The 26060-nt window shown below is 43.4% G+C and overlaps 1 protein-coding gene across 1 annotated transcript in view; it reads right to left on the reverse strand.

The window, feature by feature from the left end:
- Cpvl (carboxypeptidase vitellogenic like) overlaps positions 1 to 26060 on the reverse strand; it is a 104349-nt gene that overhangs the window by 29868 nt on the left and 48421 nt on the right. The window contains exons 10-11 of the mRNA XM_005076812.3: positions 24761 to 24859; positions 23070 to 23243 (exon numbers count right to left, since the gene is read on the reverse strand). Of these exons, the coding sequence (XP_005076869.1) occupies positions 23070 to 23243; positions 24761 to 24859 (273 nt within the window). The remainder of the gene's footprint in view (positions 1 to 23069; positions 23244 to 24760; positions 24860 to 26060) is intronic.

Raw genomic sequence — 26060 nt, forward strand, 5'->3', positions numbered from 1 at the left:
GCAAAACAAAAGTACTGATTCCTGTGACTAAGTGGTCAGTGTTACCAATGTCACTCAAAGCCCCTGGAAACTGCAGATGAGTGAGGGTGAAATCCAGTTCTTGTCTCCAAAGGCAACCTTGGGCAGTTTGCCCACCTCTACTGAGGTGTTTCTCAACGTCATTTCTCTTTTTGTTTGGGAAGGGGTATTTTCACAGATGGTGACAGAGTCCAATTCCTGCCATAAGGGTGACCTTCTTTGTTTTCATTATAATTTTATTGCTAGTCTGTATTCATTGTAAACATTCTAGGTTTCATTATGACATTTCTGTACAAGTATATAGAGTGCTGTTAATATTTCCCTTTATGTCACTCTCTTGTACATGTCTCCCCTTCCTATTTTCTCCTCCTCATCTTACTTTCATGGTGTGTGTGTGTGTGTGTGTGTGTGTGTGTAAACCTACAGTCTACATATGAAAGAAAACGTATTTATTTTTCTGAGCATAGTGTCTTACAACATGATTCTGCATTCCACCCATCTTCCTGAAAATGCCAAAATTTTGTTCTCCTCTATGGCTTAATAAAACTCCATTGTGTATTCATTCTATCCAGCACTTGTTTTATCTGCACGTGTGCTGATGGACATCCAGGCAGAGCCCACAACTTCAGTGTTGTGGATAAGGCTGCAATAAATAGGATGTACCAGCATTTCTGTGGCAGGCTCACTTTGGACTCCTCTGGCTATGTGTCCAGGTGTGGTACAGATGGGCCATATGACAGTTCTATCTTCAGTTTTCTTGGGAACCTCCATTAAGGGATGTGCCAGATGACATGCCCAAGAATAACATATAAAGTTCCATTATCAACACCACCCAATCCTTGCTCACCAGAGTTTGTTCTCAGTCTTATGTTTTATGATAGCCATTCTGACTGGGGGAAGATGGAATCACCGCGTTGTTTTGTTTTGGTTAGGGGTTTGGTGTGTGTGTGTGTGTGTGTGTGTGTGTGTTTATGAATGTTTTTGTGTAGGTCCACACATGTATGTGAGGAACAGAAGACAACCCTGAGTGTGTACTTTTTGTTTTTGTTGGTTTGTTATTAAGACAAACCTCTCACTGATACAGTAGCAAGGTTAGCTGGCCAGTAGGTCTGAGGAATCTTCCTGCCTCCATGTCCCCAGAGCTGGGACTGCAAATGTATGCCTTTCCATATAGTTTTGACTTGTGTTGCCCAGAGAACTATAGATATTATGAACATGTTTTTTCATAGACTTATTGAACATTTGTACTCCTGTTGGGTATTGTCTGTTCTATTCTTTTGACTGTATGTTGATTGGATTAATTTTTGTTGTTTAATTTTGGAGTTCTTTATGTAATATAGATACTAATCCCCTGTCAGATATATGGCTGATAATGATTGTCTCTCATTTTATAAGCTCTTCGCTGTAATGATTCCCTTTGATGTGAAGAAGCTTTTTAAGTTCATATATCTTCCACTGGCCAATTCTTGTTATTATTTCCTGTGTGACCAGAGTCTGTTTTGAAAGGCCTTGCCCATGCCTACACCCTGAAGATATCTGTGGCCTTCCTGGGGCTGCTGTAGAGTGCCATGAGCTGCCTGAGGAAGGAGCACCAAGATGTGGACATTAACCTCACAGAGAAGTCTGCTTGCTTTCCTGGGCACAGACATGGAGACACCCACGCAACAGAAATGAGAGGCAATGAGAACATTTGCTCCAAGCTCCCAGCATGAAACCTACTGTGCAGTAGTTCAGAGAGGTTCGGCTCCCTCTTATTCAGTATGCAGGTTAGCTTACAATGACTCAACGGGATACATGAAGCATTTCTAGAGTAAACCTTTATGATCCATGTGAGATTCAGACACAGATCTGCAGCAGGAGGACATACAGCCATGGTAAGTCTGCACTCAGTAAGTACCCTTACTCTTGAGAGGGCAGCTTTCTAATACTTACTTTATGCAGTTTTTCTTGAATATTGGAGTCATAAATCATTAAATTATTGCCTTAAAGGCCTGGATTTCAAGATCACAAGGAATCTACCCACACTGAATGCTATGCAAGTGTGGTAAATGGCACTGCTTAAAAAGCAAGGGTCTTGAGTAATACTAGAGCTCATTGCTGTTCTGTTGTGGGAAGCATACCAAGCATCTTACAGAATGCCCAGAAGGCAAGTGTTAGGGGTCCCATGTTCAATGCAAGGTGGCAGGGAGGCAGAGAGGCACATTAGCAGACCCGTGGTTATGTGGGACACAGAGAACAAAGTTCAAGTCTGACCAAGCACACATTATGTTTTTAATAACCCTCTTTCACAGTGTATCACTCCAAAAGTCCCTTTTTGCAGAGACCAAGTCAAATTCAAAGTAAACATAAGCCTTTGGGCTGAAGAATGCCTGCTTATAGTTAACACAACAGGACCTCCCCAGGTTGTCACCCTAATTCTGATCAAAATAGCAGATTAACCTCAATTAAGCTACTAGACCTATCCACCGACATTTCCTCACCCATAAAATGGGGATAAAAACCATATAAGATTGGGGAGAGTCATGTGATCTATGCACACAATGCTCATAGCATCCCAGGCATGGAAAAACAATTAACAATTAACATTTTCAGTAATAATCTCATCACAGACACCTTTGAGGCAAAATTCACAACTAAACCTTTATCCAGTGGCTGATGGAAGTAGAGGCGGATACCCACAGCTAAACACTGAACTGAACTCCTGGAACCCAGTGACAGAGAGGGAGGAGTGATGAGCAAAGGGGTCAAAACCTCACTCGTTAAACCAACAAAGACAGCTGACTAGACAAGGGGGAGTTCTTGGCCCCCAGACTGATGGGTGAGAGGCCAGCAGGGGACTGATCCTGACCTCCTGAATGTGGTATCAGTGAGGAGGCCTCGGCAATCTCTACGGCCTTGGGTAGTAGATCAGAATTTACCATGGCGTAGGAATGAACTTTGGAGGCCATTCCACATGGAGGGATGCTATCTCAGCCTGGGCACATGGGGGGAGGGCCTAAGCCCTGCCCTGGATGAAATCATAGACTCACCCTCCCTGGGGAACAGTGTGGGGATTGGGTGGGGGCTGGGGGGCTGGTGGAGGGGCAAGGGAGGAGGGGAGGGAGAGGGAGCTGGAATTGACATGTGAAGCAAGCTTATTTCTAATTTAAATTAAAAAATTATATTAAAAAGCGGAATTAGAATCTAACATAGCTGTGCTGAACTACAATATGATAGCCAACAGCAGAGTCTTATAAAGGTCACATGAAATGTGCCGACAGAAGTCTTAAATTCCAGCCCTGGCCTCACCAACCAGGCCTGTGCTCAACAAGTGAGCTTTGATGACACCAACTCATTCTGAGCCTAAATTCTTCTGGAAAAGTAGAATATCGATAGCTCAGAGTTTGGGGGGGGATCAACTCATTTATAAAATTTTCCTGTATCTAAAGCGCAGGGTTCTCCCAATGTCATTGTTATTCTTTATCAAGTCCAAAGGTAAACAAGATATGTATTTCTACTACAGTACAAAGATATGTATTGGCTGCCTGAGACCTGCATTCATCAGCGTTATTCATGAGAGTGAGAACATGTGGTATATATGTCCATCACATTGTAGCCTACCAAGAGGCAGAGGCCAGAATAATATACCTTTGAAGACCTGTCCTAGTGGCTTACTTCTACCAGGCAGATCCCACTTCCTAAGGGCTCCACAACCTCCAAAATTAGTGGCACCAGCTGTGGCGTGAGATGCATGAACATGTTAGGGACATTTCAGATTGAAGTCATAATACACTAATACACCTGCAAAACTTGAATCCACACTGCCACAGAGTCAGAAGAAGCCTTTGGATGTGACAGGTCATGAAGGTGGGCCCCTTAGCAATAGAAGAGTTACTTATTTATTTATTTAGACGTGTGATGATAAATCAGCAGGGTGCACCCCTAAGAGGATCCTGGCTGAGGCCAGCCACACTGGCACTTGATCTCTACTTGCAGCCTCCAAAACAGCAAAACAAAGCCCCATTGTTTTCAAATCTCCCAAGCTATCAAATATGTAATAGGAGTCCAAACTACAACCAAGGAACCTGGCCAAACTGCACTGGTATTTCCCCTTAGCCATGGCAGGCTGACACCATGCTGTGCACACCCCCCCATGGCTGTCTCCTTCCCTAGTGTCCTCACACAAAGAAGTTAGGGCACTTGTCTCTTATTGTCACCGTTAGTGCTGTTACTGTCATTTTATTTTATTTATTTATTTTGGTTTCTCGAGACAGGGTTTCTCTGTGGCTTTAGTGGCTGTCTCAAACTCACAGAAATCCACCTGTCTCTGCCTCCTGAGTGCTGGGATTAAAGGTGAGCACCACCGGCTCTGTCATTTTATTTTTAAGAACAGAAAAAACATATTTTCTTGTACCCATGTCTCTGTCTGTGGTAATGTGTGTGTGTGTGTGTGTGTGTGTGTGTGTGTGTGTGTGTGTGTGTGTGTGTGTGTGAATCCAGCTTTGGTTATTTATTTCTCCCCTTCCTGAACCTGCGGGCAGCTTAGTGTCTCTTCCACCTGGACTGAGGTGAGCTAACAGCATTCTCACTATGACAGGTGATGCGATGATGATTGGCTTGATTGCTCAATCCCCTCATGCTAGTCCAACAGACAAATATTTATATGGGTAGCTGAAGGGCCAAGCACCTGGGTACAGATCTGAAAAGGGGTGAACCTTGTCCTGATGCAGCTGACTTCTCTAAACTTTGCAAAGCAGTGAGCAATCAGGAGAGGAGCGGCACGCTTGCTCTTTCATCCTTGATGTTTTCCTCAGAAGAGGGGCCAGCAACAGTCGGTTTCACTCCAGCCGTTCTGAAGTGCTAGTCATGTTAGCAGCTCAAACCATAAACATCGTGATTCTCAGAGTACATAAATCAGCAGTTCACCCAGGGATGACTCTAGGCAAGAAAGCCCCCTTCTCTAAGGTGCAGGGTCAGACGATGGTGTAACTTGGTGCGAGATGGCCTAAGCCTCAAGGTCATAACCAGATAGCCCCAGATGAGCACCCCACAGACCTTAGAGCCATCCATAGAGGCTCCATGCTCTCTCAACCTAGACTTTGCCTCAGATAAATTAGGGATACCACAAGGCAGCTGAGGTGGAAAAGGAGATGTGTGGGTTTTCCTCTTGTTTATTTATGTATTTTTTTTAGTTTTTTGAACATAGTCTCTATGACTTAGAAGGGGCTTGAGGCAGAACTGTGTGCCTCAGGTCCATGTTGGAATATTTTCATTGCCACCAATATAAAAGGGTAAAATAGAAAGTAAATGACATGAGGCCCACTTACTGACCTAAACTTTACCTGTCTGATTTGTAAATGTGCAAGGCGAAGTAAAACATGTGCCTCACCCACAGACAGCACAAGGCTTGTCTCCTTGTATTCCCATTGCCTGTCCCCTCACTAGGAAAATTACAAAAATGCTGCTGGAGGCAGCTTGGACCTCTTGGTACAACAGGAAAGCAAATTGAGCTTTTGTGTGAAGGGTCAACTTTTGTTGTTGCATTTTTTGATGAAAGATTTATGTTTGCATTTTGGCCCGTTCATAATACATCATAATGCTTTGCAGACAAACTTATGCTCTTTTCCCAATGATCTAGTGACCTTAATCTCCAACATTTTGTGGTTTCCTGTTTGGGGAAATGATTGAACAGAAGCCTAAGCTATTCCAGGCTGCACAACATTCCCAACGGGCCTCTATCTGTCTTACTTTTGAATGTTCTCCTGTTCGGGTAGTCAAAAAAATTTTTTTAAAGAAACTTTCTCTACAGATATTAAATCACCAAAACCCCTACAATGAAGCTTTCCATGCTTCTTTTTTTTCCTTTTTTGGCTGCTTTCCTTATCATTCTTTTATTGCAGTCTCCAAGGTTCTGGGGGCTCTTTCTGCTTGAAGCAATTAGCAGGACCCACTGGTGCCTTGCCTCTGAACAGAGAGAATTAATTGCACTAATATCCAGCTCAACAAAGGATAATTCCCAAAGGCTTCTCAAACACTTAAAAGCAAAATGAAAACTTGAATTCAACTAAGGAGTATAACATTGAAGAACTGTTCTGACTGGAGGCAGAGCTATTACCCTCCCATGGACAAAGACCTGGCTCCCACAGTCATGGTTCCCAGTCTTAGCCCTTCACCTTCCTTAATTTTTCAGGGACTCAGGGGTGTGTTACACAGGAAGTCTGACTCCCCAGGATCACTTGGAAAGGACTAAGGCAGAGAAATAATGCAGCTGTTGAATGAAACAGTAGTCAAACTTGCAACCAGATCATTCTTAACACGAGGGACTTTGCTTCCAAGTCTAGGCAAAGAGAAAACAGAGAAGCAAGCTAGGGATGGCTCTCCCGTGGGCCTTCCAGGCCTCCACTGGCTGGTTTTTGCCAAGAATGAAGAAAAGGGAAAGTGGAGCAACAGGCTTTAGGGAATGTCCAGTGATTGCACAAACAGGGCCTTTCAGCCAAAACCGACCGCCGCTGCTCACAGCCTCATGCTAAGTAACTGAGCCACTTGTAGAAGGGAGTGAGAAGCAAAGCCAACTTGAAGAGCATCCAGAAGGCCAGTGTTCCCACACAGGGATCTTACAAGAAACTCCAATGACCTTGGAACAGCACAATGCAAAAGATGTCCCATAATGACCCAAAATAATGTTGCTCTGCTAAGTTTGGATATGCAGGTCTTGGTGGTCCTCTCTAAGGATCGGTTTCTCTCTCCTCCTTAGTCACTTTGCTCTCGAGAATGTTCACTAACCATTATCAATAAATGAACTTGAATGAGCTGGACACACCCCAGGGCCAATCCTCCCCACTCTCCCTCACAAATCCTCTGAGAAGAGGGGTGTCTTCCTGGTTACCAAAGAGCAACTTCAAGGTGATGTTCAAGGGAGGACTCCAAAGGCTACATTATGCTTGTCAATATCATTAGCCTTCTAAGGGGGGAGGAGGCAGGGCAAGGAGCCAATTCCTTTCCGCTCCATTAAATATATTTAATTAATGCGTATACATCTGCACATAAACTAACCAACCAGAAACAACCCTGCAAAAAAAAAAAAAAAACAAATGCTAACATTTCTAGGCAGTTAAATTTATAGTACCAACCTGCACTGTTAATATATTATAAATGTAGCCAATCCAAACTGAGACACTCTTTAAGTCCAACATACACACAGAACTTTGAAGTTTTTGTACAAAGTAACAAATACAAAATACCTCAATGGTTTCTTAGTATTTACTTCAGCTAGTATATATTTATACAATTATTTAGGGTTAGTATAATGCCACAATTGATTTCATTGTTACTTATATTTTTAATGTACCTCCTAGAAAAACTAAATATGTATGGCTCGTATTATATCCAGTTATAAGGCACTGGTATGCTTTGTGCTAAGTTTATGCTGTAAAGAACTGATTCCTCTGTTAGAGCTGTCAAATGACCCAAGTAGCTTTCAGGATCAGCTAATCTTGGCTGCAATCTGCAGTGTTCATCAAGCTAGATAAAGGCACCTGGAGACATGGCACTTTAGGGGCACAGCAGATACTCCCAGCTACCTCTGTTACCACAGAGTGCACGTGCACGTGCGTGAGCACACACACACACACACACACACACACACACACACACACTGCACACTATCAACTCGTCAATCCTCTATCGTTACCACTGTTCTCAGATTTAAAAACAATAGTATTGCTAGATATGGAGACGCTTCCCCAGAATGGTAAGAGGAACCAGCTCAGAAGCAGCACCACACTGCAGCTTTGGGAAAGAAAGCCCATTTCCCAGCTAGAGTCACCCCAGGTGCCAGAGGACAGCAGCGTGGCTTTGCTGTGGGGAAATCCCAAGTAGCCTTCAGAAGACATTAAGAGAAACACGGAAGCTCTCAAACGCAGTAGGGAGAGTTCAAGGGGGCGTGCAGCGTTCAGCAAGCAGAGCAGGCATGGGTTGCAGACCACCGCGGCCTCTGGCTGGCCCACTGGCAGTCTCTTCTCCCATAACACACTCCTTTCAGTTCGAGGAGTCCAGTTCTCCATGAATGGAGATTACTTTGTCCTTCTCTTACAAGGACACTGGGTATGAGAGCAAGTAGGCATTTCTCCAAAGAACGCGGGGAGTCACTTGCAGGAGTCCAATTCCCATCCGTAGAGAATAGTCCCTAGGGGCCCACCCAGGAGTGCAGCAAAGTGAAGAAAACCCTGCTAACTAACTTCACAAGAGAAAGTAAGTGGCTGGCTTTCCCTTATCAGGGAGAACGTTTTTATCTCCACCGGAAAACCCGGTATCAGTCAGGTACAAGCCTCTCCCCCACACTCTCAATGGCTCTATTCATCAAAGCCACTCCACTAGCCTGCAATTAGGTTTGGGGTGTCTCACTTTCTTCTAAAAGTACAGCTCCCTCACTTGGAGAATAAAGCATCCTTTTCCCCATTCTTTCTAGAAAATGTCAAACAGGTTTTTAAAAAAATGACACAAACCACTGTAACAAATACAGAGACTGACCGGAGGTTGCAGAGACAAATTGAGCAGCAGAGTGATAGGAGCCCCTTGGGGGATGGAGCAGAAAAAATCAGGCCAGGAAGGTCAGGGGCACCTCCCCAGAGTTCAGCTTTCACTCGGCCACACGTCATATAGGAAGCCTGCCCTTGGTTGCCCTGACCATCCTTCTATGACAAGACTTGTTTGCAATAACAATAGCAACCATAGTTAATAACAGATTGGCCCACGGCAACAGTGAGGTTGAAAAACTCCCACAGTATATGCTGGACAAGTCCTTCAATAAAATCTTCCTAGGAAGAGCCCTGTGGGTTGCTGTTGTGGCTTCTTCCTTGGGCATTGGGAAGTATGGGAATCCTGTGTTCTCTCCCCATCTATAGACCAGAGCCAGCTGCCACTGAATTAAGTTATGGGTTCCCAGAAGAATGGGTACCAGCCATGGGAGGAGCACTGGGCTGAGAGTCAGACTGAGTAGAAAATAGTTTGACTGATGATGGAGATGATGGTGATGATGATGATGATGACTGGAGAATGCAAGCAAAACACAGGCTAGGTTTGTACCCAGACTCTCCACTATTTGACAAGTGATACAGATCGCATCATTACCCCAGGCCCAATCTCAACGTTGAATATGAGTAAAGCTTATTATTTAGTTTTTTTAATGATGTGTTACTGTATCCTCCTCCATCCCAGTGGGTGGTATTAAACGATGCTTTGAAATCCCCTGAATTCCATCCAGTGGTCTAGTCCTTTTCAACAACTGCATCATCTTTTTTGCACAGTCTCTGACCATTCCCACATCATCTTTGCAAAGTCAGCTGACAGAATTGCCCATTTTTAGCAGTTACCTTTCACAACAACTGGACTTAGAGGAGTATCCCTTGGTTTATCAGTCACCAGCTCTCTGGTTCCACAAAACAGACACCATTGCCGCTTATTGTCTTCCTTTCCAGACTATCCTCACTGTCACACTTGGGTGAGTCCAGACTAAATCCTACTTTTCTTGTTGTCCTAAATGAAAATACATATATTTTAATGTTTTCAATATGAAGTATGCTCAAATAACAAAGTAAACTCCTGGCAAGATGACAGTGCTCACCAAGCAAAGCAACTTAACAAATAACTGACAGGTAGATGTATTGCTAAATGCCTTGATGAGGTAAGGGGTGAGATGCACATCGCCCTGCGTTTTGAGCATCTCCTGAGACTTAAATTAAGAGAATGAACATGCACAGAGGCTACCTATGTTCAGGTAAAATCAAATTCTATTTCATAATTCACGGGCATTCTCTTTTTTTATTTATTGAAATGCTTAGCGATGAAAATGGCAGACAAACACACAAAAAGCAGTTGCAGTGCCGGGAGGCACACTTCATTCCACTCTTGGCTTGGGCTATGAGCAGCACAGGCAGACTGACTTCACAAGGAGTCAGCAAGAGGAAGTGGTCTCTGTGCCTACACTGTTTGTATGCGACTCTGGGGGACAGCTGATTGTGTGCAGTAGGCTGGCTACAAGGACAAGAAAATGAATATCCCAGGATGAACAGCCCTCTCCTCCATCATAGCTCACTGGTAGTCACCTTCTCCTCCTTGCAGTTTCTCAAGGAACAAAACTCTCACGACCTTCACTGTCTTCCAAGAGCATGGAAGAAGGGAGTCCTGTAAGTTTAAGGTCAATGAAGTCTGCTTTTCCCCTGTGGCTCACAGGATGCTTGGATCCAATCAACAATGGAAGAATTGGACTCATTTAAAAGTGAGTGTTTTTCTTGGCATGCTAGCCGTTTGCCAGACCTAGATTCCTGGCCCCTAGCATCATCAACATGTGTCACTAGAAGATAGAAACAATTAAAATGAGTGCTAAAACAAGCTCAACTAGAAAGATTTACCCTTTCAACTTCCAAGTCACATTCACACATCAGGGGCTCCTCAGCCCTAAAGGAAGCTCTTTCGATAGCTTCGAGAAGCAAATAAAACACCAGTGACCCAGGTGTTAAGCTTTCAGCCTGGTAATGAAATGAGAAATGTGAAGACCCTGAATTCTGAAGATGCAATTAGGCGACATTTAATGAGCTGTAGAATGATAAGTGACAGGGAAATGTAACTTTATATTTACAATTTCCTGACTAGATGAACTTTCAAACACAGCACATTAAGCCCTATCCTGGGGCCACTTAGTTTTTAAAAGCCCAATCGTGTGCTGGCAAGAAAAGGCATTTAGGGAAGACACCTTCACAACCTGCAGTGCACTGCCAGCTCACTTGCAAGGCAGGAGGGTTCTAATTCAAGGGCAGTGTGGAAGGCTGGGCCCCAGCGGCCTCTTGGTAGCAAGCTGTCACTCCTAGTTGTTCAAATGCTGACTTCACAAAGAAACGTTAACACAGTCGTGACTGCCTTTGGATACGCAGCGCATGCACTTTCTGGGAAGGTGAGAACCACAGTCAGATGAAGGGAAGTTGAATACACTTTCTGGAAAAAATGAGAACAATGAAACGTCTTTTCCACAAAGAACCAAGGGACCAGGAGACCTCTCCAAAGAGCTGGTTTCAAAGCCAGCAGCTCTATGTGATGAATATGGACGGTTTCTGAGATCTTAGGGCTGTGCCATCTGCTGGCCACGAACTCTACGATTTTAAAATCAGGATACAACCCCAAGTCTATATAAGCGAGAACGTTTATGTTTGACTTGTTTGGAAATGCTGCTCATATGAGAAAGGAGGATCGCATGTACAACATAGTCCATGGTAATTAAGGCGGCAAATGATTTGTACTTATAACTGTGAAGTCCATTTACATGAACAGGGATACATGAACAGGCCGCCTTTCTCCGTCACTCCGCCCTTTATTTCCTTCCTTCATTCTTTCCAAAATTACTGCATACCACTGGATGCTTATTGCTAGGACAGGCAATGACACCAGCACCTTTAATGGAGAAGGCCATGCTTCGTGATGTGTAAGCTCCCCTTCTAATGTAAAGGGGGTCACGGAACTGCAGCTGCAGTGGAAGTAAAGCTTTGGGACAACAGGAAAGGGAAGATTAAAGGAAGCAAAGTGTATTAGTGACATCTGTGATCCATCAAGACTTTTATCGCTTCCTTTGTTCCTTTTTCCATTTATTAAGGGTTATTGAGTTGTTGGCCCTGGGCCTGGCCCTGGGCCAAACTACAGCTATACAGTGGTGAACAGGGGAGAGTACACAGCTTCCCTGAGAATGCTTATTTTCTATGAGATGAGATACAGTTCCACAGATCTGAAGTGAAAGGAGAGGGGGGTTTCAAATTCCAAGAACTTTAACCTCTGACCCTGAATGGTGAAAACCAAAAGGAGGTTTTCAGAGCATTTTCCCACAAAGCAGCTCAAATGTTTACAATACAGTAAATTAAATCTCTGCATAGAAGCAATCACATGTGCCTTCGTTAAAATTTCACACACACACACGTCTAGGTGATACATACCAAAGACTGCATAGTAGCATAGCTTATGTGTAACTTCAGAAGCATGATAAGAAGTGTATCACACATGTGGACCATCCACCCAGGAGGCTGCAGCCCTACCCTCTGAACTCATGAGCATGGCCTGCTGGGAAGCTCCTGCTCTACCCATCATTCTGGCAAGAACTAGACATGAAAGTCTCCAGTCTTGCCTGCATCCCCTAATGATAAAAATCTTTAGCCCTGCTTGTCAAGATGGTGTGTTCTGTGCACCAAGGAAGCTTCAGCCCCACCCACTGCCCTGTGAGGTCAGCATGCCAATGAGGCTTCAACTCCTCTCGCTGACCTAATGAGGTCAGCATGTCCACGAGGCTTCACTTCCAGCTTTCATAGCGTTGCTAGAAGGTTCAAGCCATACCTGTCACCCCAATGAGGATTATAGGTTCATACGGTTTCAACCCCACCCACTGCCCTAAGCATCCATCAGAATCTAGCCCTGGGAGTCACCAGGGTGGATCAGGGTCCACGGGAGACTCCCCAGGAATAGTCATATGATAACATAGTACAGAAATACTAAAGAAAGCCAAAGCTAAGATACTAGAAGGGAGAAATGCAGGAAGTCAAATAAAAACTCTGTGGGAAGACCTCACAGATAGATGTGGGAGAACAGTCCAAGTGCATGAGGCTGAAGACAAGGTGGAGGGATAGGAACATCCCAACAAGAACGAAGATGAGCTAGTAAGAGAGCACCAGTGAAACTGTCAAGATACCTGGGAAACTATGAAAAGACCAAGTCTAAGAGTCATGGGCATAAAGAAGTAAAAAATTCCACTCCATAGGCAAGGGAAACATTTCAGTGAGATAATTGCAAAAGTACCCTCAAACTGGGGAAAGAGGTGCCTGTCAAGGTTCAGGAGGCATTCAAGATACCAGACAGACAAGACCAGAAAAGGACCTCCCCCATTGCCTGAGAATTAAATGGCTAATTTATGTAGGGGAAAATACGAGTATGATCTAGCATCCAGCCTACTGGGAGGAGCACAGCATTTGAATATAAGAAGCATGGCACCCATGCTCCTGAAGTCAGAACCCTGAATTCTGAAGTAGCCTGAGTAACTGAAAGCAGGCCTGTGAATGAGTCTGCACCCTCCATGTCTCCTTTATGTGCCTCTGCAAAACACCCGTGGTGGTATGAGCGCTCACTATCCAATCCGGGTAATGTGCTAACCAGTCACAGTCGATAGGCTCCTGCTTGCTATATGAGTGGTTGCTCACAAGCAATAAAGCAGGCACTGCTCCCTGAAAGCTCCAGAGTGGTTTATCTCCTCATTTACTGACCCATGGGCATTGTTGTGTTCTCAGGGGACGCCCAGGTAATGACGGAAAATTTAAAACAAAGAATATTGAAAGTGGAAAGAGAAAAGCATGAGCTCACATGTAAAGAGGGACTTACCAGAATAATAGCCGATCTGTCAACCGACACTTTAACAGTCAAGAAGACTTGGAATGATGTGTTTCGAGTTTTGAAAGACAACAGTTAGGTCCACCCCAGAACTTGAAAGCTATCTGTCAAAACTGAAGAAGAAACCTCCCAAGATAAAAACAAGTTTAAGGAATTCATGACCACAAGCCTATGGAAGATACTTGAAGGAATTCCACAGACTTACGAGAACCTGGGGTAATGCATCCATAGCTATACATACATGGGGCTACAAGGAAGAATAAGCTACAATTAAACAAGAAAAGAATGGGAAGGCAGCAAATACTGCCACGTACTCCCACCCCAAAGGACAGGAAATATGTAGCTTTCACTATTAACTCTGAATATTAATAGTCTCAGTTCCCTGGTCAGAAGACAGAGATTAGCAAGTTGGATTAAAAGGCAGCAGATTGGTTTAAAATGTCAGCATCCCTACAGAAAGATAGCTAAGTAATAAAGGCGCTCAATGACAACTGGACCATCTGAGTTCAGTCTTTGGAACCCACATGACAGAAGGCAAGAACCGTCTCCCAAAGTCATTCTCTGATTTGTCCACATAAGCTTGGCACCCCTCCCCAGAAAAATTAATTAATTAACTTAAAAATTAACAGTATGATTCATCTGTTTATTGTTGCCAAGCAACACATCACATCACAAAGGACAGATACTTCCTTAGGGTGAAAGAGGCTGCAAAAAGCTATCCATCCCAAGGCAAATGGACCCAGGAAACAAGCAGATGCTTCTGCTCTAATATCTGACAAAAAACAGACTTGAAACCAAAACTGGACAGAAGAGAGATGAGGTCACTCCATACAGGAGAAATCCATCAAAAGGGCACTGCAATTCTAAACATACACTGAGCACCTAATTTCATAAAGCAAATGCTACTAACATCACAGATTAACCTCAACACAGTAATCATGGTAACTTTGATGTCCTACTCTCATCCATAGACAGAGGGTTAGCCTGCAATAAGATAAACAGAAAGCCAGGTGTGGTGGGTGCTGTAATTCCAGCACTAGGGAGAGGGAAGCAGGCAGATCTCTGTGAGTTCAATACCAGCCTCATCTGCTTAGCAAGATCAGGCAAGTTAAGGTAGCTTAACGACGAGACCCTGCCTTATAAGAGCAAACAGCAAGATAAAACAAATAAATTAAAATCAGCAGAAACATTTGAATTAAATGGCAGCATGGATCAAATGGTCTTAATAGACTTCTACAAAGATTCCATGCAAACACTGTAGAGCACACTTTCTTTTCAGCGGCCTGTGGATCATTCTTTTACTAGCTCATATATTAAAACACAAAGTCAGTTTCCACAAACACAAGAAAACTGAAAAAGCTTCTTATACTCTGTTTTCAATGCGGTAGGTCTCCAGATTGACAGTAGGTGAAATTACAGAGCATACACAAAGTCATGCAGATTAAATAACACTGCTGAATGGTGGATGTGTGCTTGAAGAAATCAGAGGCAATCAATAAGTTCCTAGAAACTGAAAATAAAAACATAGCAAACTAAAACATATAGATTATAAGGAGAGCAGTCTAAAGAAGAATTGTTTATCACTGTAGGTATCTATGTTAAGAAATAAGAGAAACTACAAATAAATAACTTATTTATATACCCTTAGGGCACTGGAAAAACAAGAGAAAGCCAAGCCCCAAATCAGTAGATGGAAAGTAATAATAAGATCAGGATAGGCATTAACAACATGAAAGTGAACAAGAATCAATGAAACAAAGATGTGATTCTGTGAAAAAAATAAATGATTGAAAAACTTTTAGCCAAGCTAAGCAAAAGAGAGAACCCTTAAATTAACAAAATTAGAGATGAAAAGAAAGCCATTGTAAAAGATACTAATGAAATTCTGAACTCACTAGGGCATACCTTGAAAGTATATGCTCCATAATTCAGAAAATCTAAGACAAATGGATGAATTTTAGATGAAACGATGTCCCCAAATCAAATCAAGATAAGATGATTTAAATGGATCTGTAATAAATAGTGAGACCAACTTAGTAAAAACAATTCTTCCAGCTAAAAGTTAAGTCAAGACCTAGACAGGTTCATGGCTGAACCCATCAGACCTCCAAAAAACTAATACTAGTACTTCTTGAAGTATTCCATAAGGAGAAAAAGAAGGGACACTAGCAACTCCTTCTGACAAAGCCAGCATTATCCTGACACCAAAAGAGCAAAAACAATAGTTGAAGATTAATCTTCCCAATGAACATAGTTGGAAAAGAAATCAACAGAATACTTGCAAACCACTTTCAAGAAAACATTGAGAAGATTGTTCATCATAGTCAAGTACTCTTTTTTCTTGAGATTCCTGATGACTCAATATATGCAAATCAAAACATGCCACACATCAACAAGTGGACCGTAAACAGATAGCACAAAGTCATACTGATAGATGCAGAAAAGGGCCCAGCATCCTCCCATGACCCATCTATACTACTCCGATGCTAGCCGAAGGACTCTGCATCTTATAACAGAGATCCCTGCGCATCTGTGTTCATTGCTACTCTATTCATAGTGACAAAGAAATGAAATCGTCCTTCAGCTCTATCAACAGATGAATGGGTGCTTACATGCAACAGAATTTCATTCAGCTACAAAGAAAATTAAGTTATAAAATACATAGGAACATGGATACAATTAAAATTTTATATTAAGTGAGGTAACGCAGGTTCAGAAAGATAAACACAAAATCTTCTTTCTCATTTGTGGATCTTAGTGTCTAATTTGTGTGTGTGTGTGTGTGTGTGTGTGTGTGTGTGTGTGTGTGTAATATAAGAAGCTTGGAGAAAAAAGCCAGAGGACTATACCTCTGCTCTTTTAGGTTAGGCATTGGCTTCTTGGGTACAATAACAAAGCACCCACAATAAAAGAAGGCAGAGATCAAGCCAAATCCTCTTGATGAACACCGTGGAGAAAAAACCCTGCGAGTTGGTAAGGTACTTGTGAGAACTGTGGAAGGAACGCTTACAGCTACACAATTCAAAGACAAAGCAATCAGTTCAATAAGTGGACCGAGAATGTACATAAAAAGTTCTCCAAAGGCACAAAAGCAGGCAGAGGAAAGGAAAGAAAGGCGCCCGGTGCCAGCAGTCTTGAAGTAAGGGCAAAAAACGACCCCCAGTGCTTTCCTTTCGTCCCTTCCCATTTGCCCTCAATGGCTTTGCTTAGAAGCATAGCAAACATCGTTTCTCCTTTGTGTTTATTCAACAATTGTTTCATTTGATGGCAATTGGTTATTCTAAAGATACTTTTACATCTGTTATTTACTTACTTATGGGGGAGCAGGGCACAGATATCATGGTGTGCATGTAGGTCAGAGAAGTTGAGGAGTGGGGGCAGGGGACAACTTGCAGAAGTTGGTTCTCTTTTTCCATTATGAGTGTCCTAGAGACCAAACTCAGGGAGCCAGGTTTGGCTGGATACACATTCTTCCCTGCTGAGCAGTCTTACTGACCCAACATCAAGGCACTTGATAGTTCCTTATTCATTTCTTATTTTGTAACCTCATTTACATATTTGCTATACTATATGCAGTTATTTTATATTCTGTGCTTCGTGTTTCTCGCATACCTAGCATCTTGACTCTCCGTATCTGCTTACTCTGGATGGCAGCCTGCTTGTGTGTTAAGTGGCGGCTCGCAGCTTCTTCCGCCACATCCTTTGTCAAACTGAGGCACTGGGTTGATATATAAATAGTACTGTTTTGATTTCAAATTCCGTTTATTTACTCCTGGTAACTGAAAAGTAATGAATTCTTGTGTATTTATCTCATATCCTACAACTCTGTCATGATTATTGTAGTTGGCTGTTTTTTGTTTGTTTGGTTTTTTGTTTTTGTTTTTCCTTTTTCTTTTTTATTCTTTTGGAGGGCCTGCTACCCAGCTCCCAAACAAATCACACACGGAGGCTTATTATTACTTATAAATGCCCCGCCTCAGTCTGGCTTGTTGCTAGCCATCTTTTCTTAAATTATCCCATCTACCTTTTGCCCTTGGGCTTTTTTCCTTTCCTTACTTCTGTAATTTTACTTTCACTCTTATTCCATGACTGGCAGGGTGGCTGGGTGGCTGTGTGGCTGGGTGGCTGGGTGACTGGGTGGCTGGGTGGCTGGGTGACTGGGTGGCTGGGTGGCTGGGTGGCTGGGTGGCTGGGTGGCTGGGTGGCTGGGTGGCTGGGTGGCTGGGTGGCTGGGTGGCTGGGTTGCTGGGTGGCTGGGTGGCTGGGTGACTGGGTGGCTGGGTGGCTGGGTTGCTGGGTGACTGGGTGGCTGGGTTGCTGGGTGACTGGGTGGCTGGGTGGCTGGGTGGCTGGGTGGCTGGGTGGCTGGGTGGCTAGCCCCTTCTTTTCTCGGTTCTTAATCTCTCTTGCTCCCCTTGCTCTCTTTTTCTCCTATTTATTCTCTCTGCCTGCCAGCCCCGCCTATCCTTTCTCCTGCCTTGCTATTGGCTGTTCAGCTCCTTGTTAGACCAATCAGGTATTTTAGACAGGCAAATTAACACAGTCTCACAGAGTTAAGCAAATGAAACATCATTAAACAAATGTTCCTCAGCATACACAAATGTAACACATTTTAATATTCCATAACAGTTATTCAAGCAGTTTTTATGCTGATTCCTTTGGATTTGCTGCACAGCTTATGATGCTCATTATTTGGCTCCTTTTTTATATCTTTTCTCTTTTTTTTATTTTATTGTGTTTGGAGACAAGGTCTCTCTGTGTAGTCCTGGCTGGACTGAAACTTACTATGAAGGCCAAGTTAACCTCAAACTCACAGAGATCCAGCAGTCTTTTTCTCCCAGGGGCTGGAACTAAAGGTGTGTCCACTATGCCTTGCTCCCTTTCATTTCATAAAGCTGAATTTTCCTTACAATGTTTTGTTTTCTTTCTCTTTGAAAAGCTTATTAAAAGTTTCTTGCAATGCAGATCTACTAACAGCAAATTCCTTTCCTTATTGTCTAAGAACACCTTGCACATTAGAGACCTATTTCATTTATTTGTTTTGCATTTGTCCTGTCTGATGTTCTCTTAATGGTTTACACACGGCATTAACTGGCATGAAATTTCTGTCATTAACTGCTTACAAGATAGCTTGTTACTTTTTAAAGTAACTATTTTTCTTTTTGTTTTTTTCTCCCTTTGGTAATGCCATTGCAGGAAAGTCACTGTTTTCTTTCTCTTGTCACATGGAAGGTGGATACAGTTCTATGGGAATGAGAGCTGTTTTGCTCTGTTTTGCATTTGGTTTTTGAAGTTCTATTCTCATACTCTTAAACTTAGTGAGTGATTCTTTCATCAGTGGTACCTAGGCTGCTAATGAACCTACCAGAATCATTTTGAATTTCCTTATATCACCAACATTTCTGTTTTTCTTCTTAGACTTTCTATATCTTCATATCCACTATCCACCCATTCATACATTGTTGTCATTTTCTGTGAAAGTGCTGAACAAGAATGCTCTGTTTTGTTTTAAAATTCCTGGTCTGGAATGTTGCCATTCTTGCCAACTCTCATTGCATGAACCAGTCAACATTTAGTTAGAGTAGTGCCGTGCTGGATGACTTTTCCCAGCTGCAGACTACTATGAGCAGACTGAGAAGGTTGAAGGTAGGCAGAGCTGAGCACTGTTAGGTTGTATTAGACGCGTTTTCAACAACTAGCACTATGCTAAACCTACTGTGGAGACATTTTGTTTATGATTTAACAAATAAAGCTTGCCTGAAGATCAGAGTGTGGAGCTAGCCACACTAGATAACAATAGAGGCCAGGCAGTGGTGGGGCACACCTTTAATACCAGCACTCAGGAGACAGAGGCAGATGGATCTCTGTGAGTTCGAGACCACCCTGGGCTACCCAAGAGTGAATCAGTCTAAAAGAGAAACAGCTCACATCTTTGATCCCAGCACTAGAGAGGTGGAGACGGGAGTGATATGGCTGGACAGAGAGAAGAATATAAGGCAAGAGGAGACAGGAGCTCAGTGCAGTCAGAGGATTCATAGAGACAGATGCAGTCTAGGCAGTCGGTCTGAGGATGAATTCAGTCTGAGGATTCCTAGAAACAGGATCGCCCCTTTGGTCTGAGGATTCAATAGAGGTAAGAATTATTGGCTGCTTTGCTTCTCTGATCTTTCAGCTTTCCCCTGCCCCAAGTATCTGATTCTGTGTTTTTAAAATATTAATAAAGAGTAGAATTCGTGCTACAACCTACCATGCTTTTGGGGGGTACAACGTCACCTTAAGTCAACTGGTAGACTGTGATCAAACTCCATTAGGTTTGGTGCTGGGGAGGTAGCTGCTCTCCTGGGCAGATCTTGTTAAGCACTCAGGCAGCTTTTCCAAAGCTTCCCCACCCTCTCCTGGGAGCATCACAAATACCGGGGGGTTTCCCCAGTAGTCATTGGAAAGCCTGGATGAACTCTTGAAAGTGAAATTCACAGACATGTACAGCCTGGCCTGAGTCCCCGGTGTTTTGACTTCTACAGTCCTTGTACTGGCCTCCAGCCATGAGCCAATCACAGTTCCATTTCTTGCTGAGGTCCTGCTTCTACAGAGGTTCCTCCTGCCGAGGTTGTGTTCCAGACAGAGAGGGATGAGTTCTCTGTATTTATTTGACTTTGGTTTGGAGTACTCTGTGATCTCATTTTAGTCACAACTTTGAGAAGAGCTTCTCCCCCCAGTACAGATGGTGTGATTTCTAAATTCTTCAAGTTCTAGCAAGAAAGTGGGACTCTGTGAGGCATTTTCTGATTTTGTATGGGGGGGTGTGTTCTTGCATAAGTCTCTGTGTGTGTATGTGTGTGTGAGAGAGGGGGGTAGGGAAAGGGAGAGAGAGGGAGGAGAGAGAGGGGGGTAGGGAGAGAGAGAGAGAGGGAGGAGAGAGAGGGAGAGGGAGAGAGAGAGAGAGAGAGAGAGAGAGGAAGAAAGAGAGAGGGAGACAGAGAGAGGGAGACTGAGAGGGAGAGTACCTGTGCACATGGAGGTGAGAAACTAACCTCAGGAATTAGTCCTTGACCTCCATCTGTTTTGAGGCAGGCTCTGCTTGTCGCTTGCTGCTGCATACTCCAGGCTAGCTAACACAAGAATCTGGGGGTCCTCCTGCCTCCAAATCCCATATTGCCGTGGGAAAACCGGGCCTGCACAGGCATGGGTTCTGGAAATGTGTCCTTGGGTTCTCACACGGGGCCACATCCAAGCTTTCTTCTATCGCCTCTTCACTCTTATGGAAAGTGAGCTCTTAGACACTTCTGCTAAAACTTCTTGGTAATAGATTGTGGTTATAAACACCTTTTATCAACCACGGACTGTTTTAAATATAATCACTCTTAAGCCTCATGAAAGCTCGCTTTTCCCCCCTCCTGTTTTATAGCAAGGAAACTGAATCGCAAAGAGTTAAATAGCCATTCCAAGGGAACAGCCGTGAGCCCAAATTCACTGTGTTTTAGCTGACCCTAGAGCATGTGCTGTATCTAGACCACCATGGTCTTGTACAGCATCACCCCCAAAAATCCTTACAACGTTCCGACCTGATTTAATCATGAAGAATTTGACTATCCAGCAGATTGTTATAGTTGTCTATATCTCGGTTTACCATTCTGCCACCCAAAAATGCCACATCTGTACCTCCTACAAGTCATTGCAAGAGCACGGCTGTGCTGCCATTGGTTCACACAGAAGTCACATAGAAACACCATCACAGACACTCCTGAGGGCCTTCCTCACTCTGCCAGAGGCAATGCACCTCTGCTGAAATGAAGACAGGACTGGGGGAAAGACTCTTGTGCTTATATGAACGGAAACAGGCTCCCTTCTTTCTATGACAAATTAGAGCTGAGTCTTACATAAATATAACTTTAAGGACACTAATGTCTTAAGCCAGTCTATGTTGTTCTGATTCTGTTATATACACATTGAGGTTCGCCATCAATAGTGGACAAGCCAGCAGTCACCGCTGCCAGGAGGGTTCTGCCAGCTGTCTCCATGAATGCATGGTCTGTTCCACAGGCGTCCTGTTTAGTTGGAGTTTGAACTGACTGCACAGTTTGTTCTTTCTTCATGGCAACGTACATTATCTGCACCACAAAACCATTTTCTTGTGCTGGAAACTGTTCCAGAATTGAAACATACAGAGAATATTCAGATTTCACTGGAGTTCACATCTGTAGGTGCCAACATCTGAGTATTTCTGTCTTTCCCCCCAAATTAACATGCTGATACCTAATCTCCAATATGGGGACTTGGCAAGTAAGGTAATCGTGAGGGTGGAGGTCTTGAGAATGAGATTAAAGCCCCATAGAGGAATTCCAGCCAGGGAGGATCCAGCAAGAAGATAACAGGAAGCTGACTCAGACTCCTACAGCACACCCAGCAGACAGCAGTGCATGGCACTGTGAGCAGTATGCTTTTGTAGAGTGGAAACTACCCAGTCAAGCATTTTGTCATGGCAGCCGGGAAGATTTGAGACAGCAGATTTGGGTTACAGGAGCAACAAAGGGAGATGCTTAGATATCCAAATGTACTGTAGCCAGTATGCTCCTTTTATCAGTCAGGATGGACTTGAGACGATTGGTCAACATCTGGAACATTATACCACCAAGATTTCTGTATGCCCACCCTAGTCTATCATTCTTGAAAAAGGACTCACATTCCAGGTACACACACACACACACACACACACACACACACACACACACACACACACACCCCTCCATATCCTAGGGCCCAAATAAAGAACAATATGGGAAATTCTTTTCAACAAAGCCACTTTGGACTTTGGTATGGTATCTCTAACTTTTTAAGTCTTAAAACACAAGTGTTAAAGGCTTTTTGGTTTAGTAAATTTGAGGACAATAAAGACCTAGGTTTTCTCAGTATATTTTTGACATAGCTAAGGTTTCAATGGATACAAGCCTTCATCATCTCGGCACTCATCCTTCAGGGTTGCCCCACAGGCAACTCTAACATGTGTGGGCAGGGGAGGGGGTCGATGAGGGAGTGGTAAGAGGAAAGAAACAATACACAGGCGACTTCTTGCCAGGCCACTTGCTCTTAGCATTCTCCCTTGTAGTGGGAGACCAGGAAGAGGTTCACTGCGATTTCCACTGGGGCTTCCTGTGACCAACCAATTGGAATGTGTCAGCCGTAAGCATAGTGCCTGCCTTGCTCTGTTCAGAAGTCTTTGTTCACTCCAATGCAACAGCCCAACAGTTCTGGGTTTCCAGCAGACACAGGGAGAATAATCACTGATTACAGGCAATGAGAGCAATTCTTAAGCAGATGCAATCTTGGATTGACCATGATAAGGCTGTCATTTACATGATAGAGCTAACAACAGGGACAACTGATTATTAGACAAGGCTCTCCATCTTCTTGGGTTTACTTTCCTTAACTAGGAAAGCACAAGGGCTGGTGTGACCCACAGGGAATTTCATTTTAAGAAACAATTAAAAAGATAACTCACAACTCTGTGAAGTAAAATTAAGAAGGTTGTCTCTATTTTACAAATAGAAGAGATGATTTTTTGAAAGGAAGACGTAAAATAGGAAATAAAAGGAAGTCCCCTTGGCTTACGTGACTCAGGAGTTCTGGGTTGGAGCCCCTCCTCCGACAGGCCCCCTGCTCACCTTGTAGTGATCCATTATCTCAGTTAGCCAGGGCTTCACCGACTGCACTGTGTCCTCTCGCAAGTACTTCTCAACATCAGCACCATCACTAAAAGTCCGGTTTCCCACATGGATGGCTTGTCTCACTTGTGGAAGGGACAAGAATTTCCCATAGTAATTTTGGTCCTTGGTATCCTGGCAGAAGGCACATCAGAAGGTGTCATGGAGGAGGATGTCAGGCATGGCCTAGTGGGCAAGTTGAGACTTCCCCACAACATACAGCACAGTAAACAGGGCATGCCTAGACTATTAACTTGTCCTCATGATCCACATCTTAATGGAGCGTCCTCACCAGGTAAGAGGGATCCTTTCACTGAGGCCAAATGCAGAGAATCTCCTTCGTTTGCAGTCAATATCCAATTTGCCTGGGGAATGGATTTTCTTGCTCACACTAATCTTTGCAGCCCTACTGTCTAATCAGCCAGTTCATTGGCAAGAATGTTGGAGGAAGGAAAGGGGTTAGACTATGCAAGGTCATCACTCCCTGACCTTGGCTCCAGGGAAGGTGGTCAAGTGGCTTTTAAGGGACCAGGGGCAGCATAGTGGGTTAAAACCATGGTTTACTTGGCATTTTTCTGCTGTCTTGCCCCTCTCCCCACAATCAACCAACTATGATTTATGGGGGAATTATATAACACAGTAAAAATGATAATAAAAGATATACACAACAAATTGTTCATAGCCCTTATTAAAAAGCAAAAACCAAAGAAAAACTTTCTTAAAGTCTTTGTAATAATCATGACACTTTAAAGAAAAAGGAGAAAATATTTTTTTTAATTCTCCAGGTTGCAAAAATACTGTTTAGGATTTATGTTCAACAATTCTGTGCTTCACCAGCATTTTTTTTTTGGCTGTGAATATATTACTTTCTACAGAAAAACATTGTAATCACAAATTCTATTTCTCTGTTTCCTGCCATGTTTTGTTATTGTCCAAAACCACAGGGCTGGGAATCCCACCAAAAGTGATTTCAAATTTTACTTACAAATAGCTCATAAATAAGGCAACTTAAAAAACAGAATGCATTGTCCTGTGCAGTAGACAAAGAGTCCTCATATCCAAACTGCCAAGCAGGCTCTCCTATTATTCACTTAATTCTACACAAAAGATGTCAGTCAACTCTGGCCTACTTTTATGAAAGAACCTACTTGAATGCTTTGAAAAGTATTCCAGAGGCCTTGAAGTAAGGGCTGTCCTAAATGCTCTAAACACCTCAAGTTAAAAGTAAGACAAGGCAAATATTTTCAGGGAGGCTTGGCAAAGTTGATTACCTTAGCCATCACAAGTGCAGAACAAAGAAGGTGGATGTTTTCAAGAGACCATAGATTGAAGCCTAGACCCAGCACCCAGAGGTGCCGTCCCAGGCTGCTGCACCCTTCCCAGAACTACTCCTCCCTGAGACAAGGTCTAGTAGGGACACTGAATCAAATAGACACCATTCTGAGCTGTCTACAATATCACATGTTATGATGGTGAGTTAAAGCTCACAAACCCAATGAGAAACAAGCCCCAGGGATCAGGAGATGAAATCATGCAATATATGCTGAACACAGACATCTAATTTAAATTGAGCTGTATTTTCTAATCAAAGTTTGGTTTTGCTCCCAAGTTTTAAACAGACATTACTGTGATTTTTAACTTTTGGTCATTACCGTGCACTCTAAAAAGTTGTAGTAGTTGGTGCATCCTGTCACATTCTGGAAGAAGGATGGATCATTTGTCAAATCACCATCCAGCAGCTTATCCAGGATCTGGGTCAGAGAGGGAGAAGGGAAGGACAGTGTCAGGGAGGTTTAGCATGCACAGCCCATGTTGTATCATGCAGTCAGGACTGTAGCGGCATCTTGCTCTGCCAGTAGACTTGGGATAGTGGTCAAACCTTAGGGTGTGGCTTCAGTGTGTTCAGAGATGACCCCTTATAAAGAAGAGAAGAGTCTAGTTCGAACTCTCTTGGACACTTTTTTTAGCATATGTGTATCTATGTGTTTACATATACATGATATGCACACACGTGTGGAAATCCAAGGACAGCCTTGGGTATCATTCGTCAGGCACCATTCATTGTTTTATTTGAGAGAGGGGTCTCTCACATACCTAGGACTCTCCAAGTAGGGTACATTGGCTTCCTCAGCACAAATCTGTGTCACCATGCTGGAGCTCTTGTTTGTACTTGGGTTATGGGGTTCAGATTCTGGGTCTTTGTGATTGCATGACAAACATTTTACCAATTGAGCTACCTCTCTACCCCCTATATTCTAAAACCTTTCTCATTTCACTTACTGGACATCTGTAACAGGCAAATGCCATCCCACATAGAACTTGTGTTCTAGAGAAACAAATAAGCATGACAAGGCAAAATGCATCAGGTATTAGAGGCATATGCGCACCGGGGGAATGGTAAGGAGAACAAGAATGGGAGGAGTTATGGGTGTGAGTTCCTACATGTAGGGGACACTGAAGAAAGATGTTTCTGTTAGAAGATGACAATTGAATTATGACCCATTGGCTGGGAGAAAGTCAGCAATATAGAAAACCAGGGAAAGAAGATAGTAAAACAGATGCCTAGTGAGAGGGGATCCTGGAACACTCATCCTCAGCGTGAACAGACAGGGGATGGGATGTGGACTGAAACTCAGGGTCTTGGAGCTGGTGGAGGGTATCCATAGACTCCAGCTCCCACCACCAGCAGGGACCATGGTCACCATGGCTATTGTTTTTCTTTAGCCATGGGTTGCTGAACAAGGGCCAGCATGGAGGGAGTCAAGAGGAGCATCAGCCAGGGCTGTGGCTTAGTCTAAGAAGTTGGTGGAAGCATTAGTAGAGCTTAGTGTCTGGAATGTGGGTGGACCTGAGTTTAGGTTGGGTAATCAGAGAAATGAAGACCTAGGGCTGAGGCCTCACAAAGAGGAGGAGTCTCAATGGGCTGAATGGCCCTGGAGCTGGACAATTGTT

The sequence above is a fragment of the Mesocricetus auratus genome, unplaced genomic scaffold (genome assembly GCF_017639785.1).
Source record: "Mesocricetus auratus isolate SY011 unplaced genomic scaffold, BCM_Maur_2.0 Super-Scaffold_100676, whole genome shotgun sequence".
Lineage (NCBI taxonomy): Eukaryota > Metazoa > Chordata > Mammalia > Rodentia > Cricetidae > Mesocricetus > Mesocricetus auratus.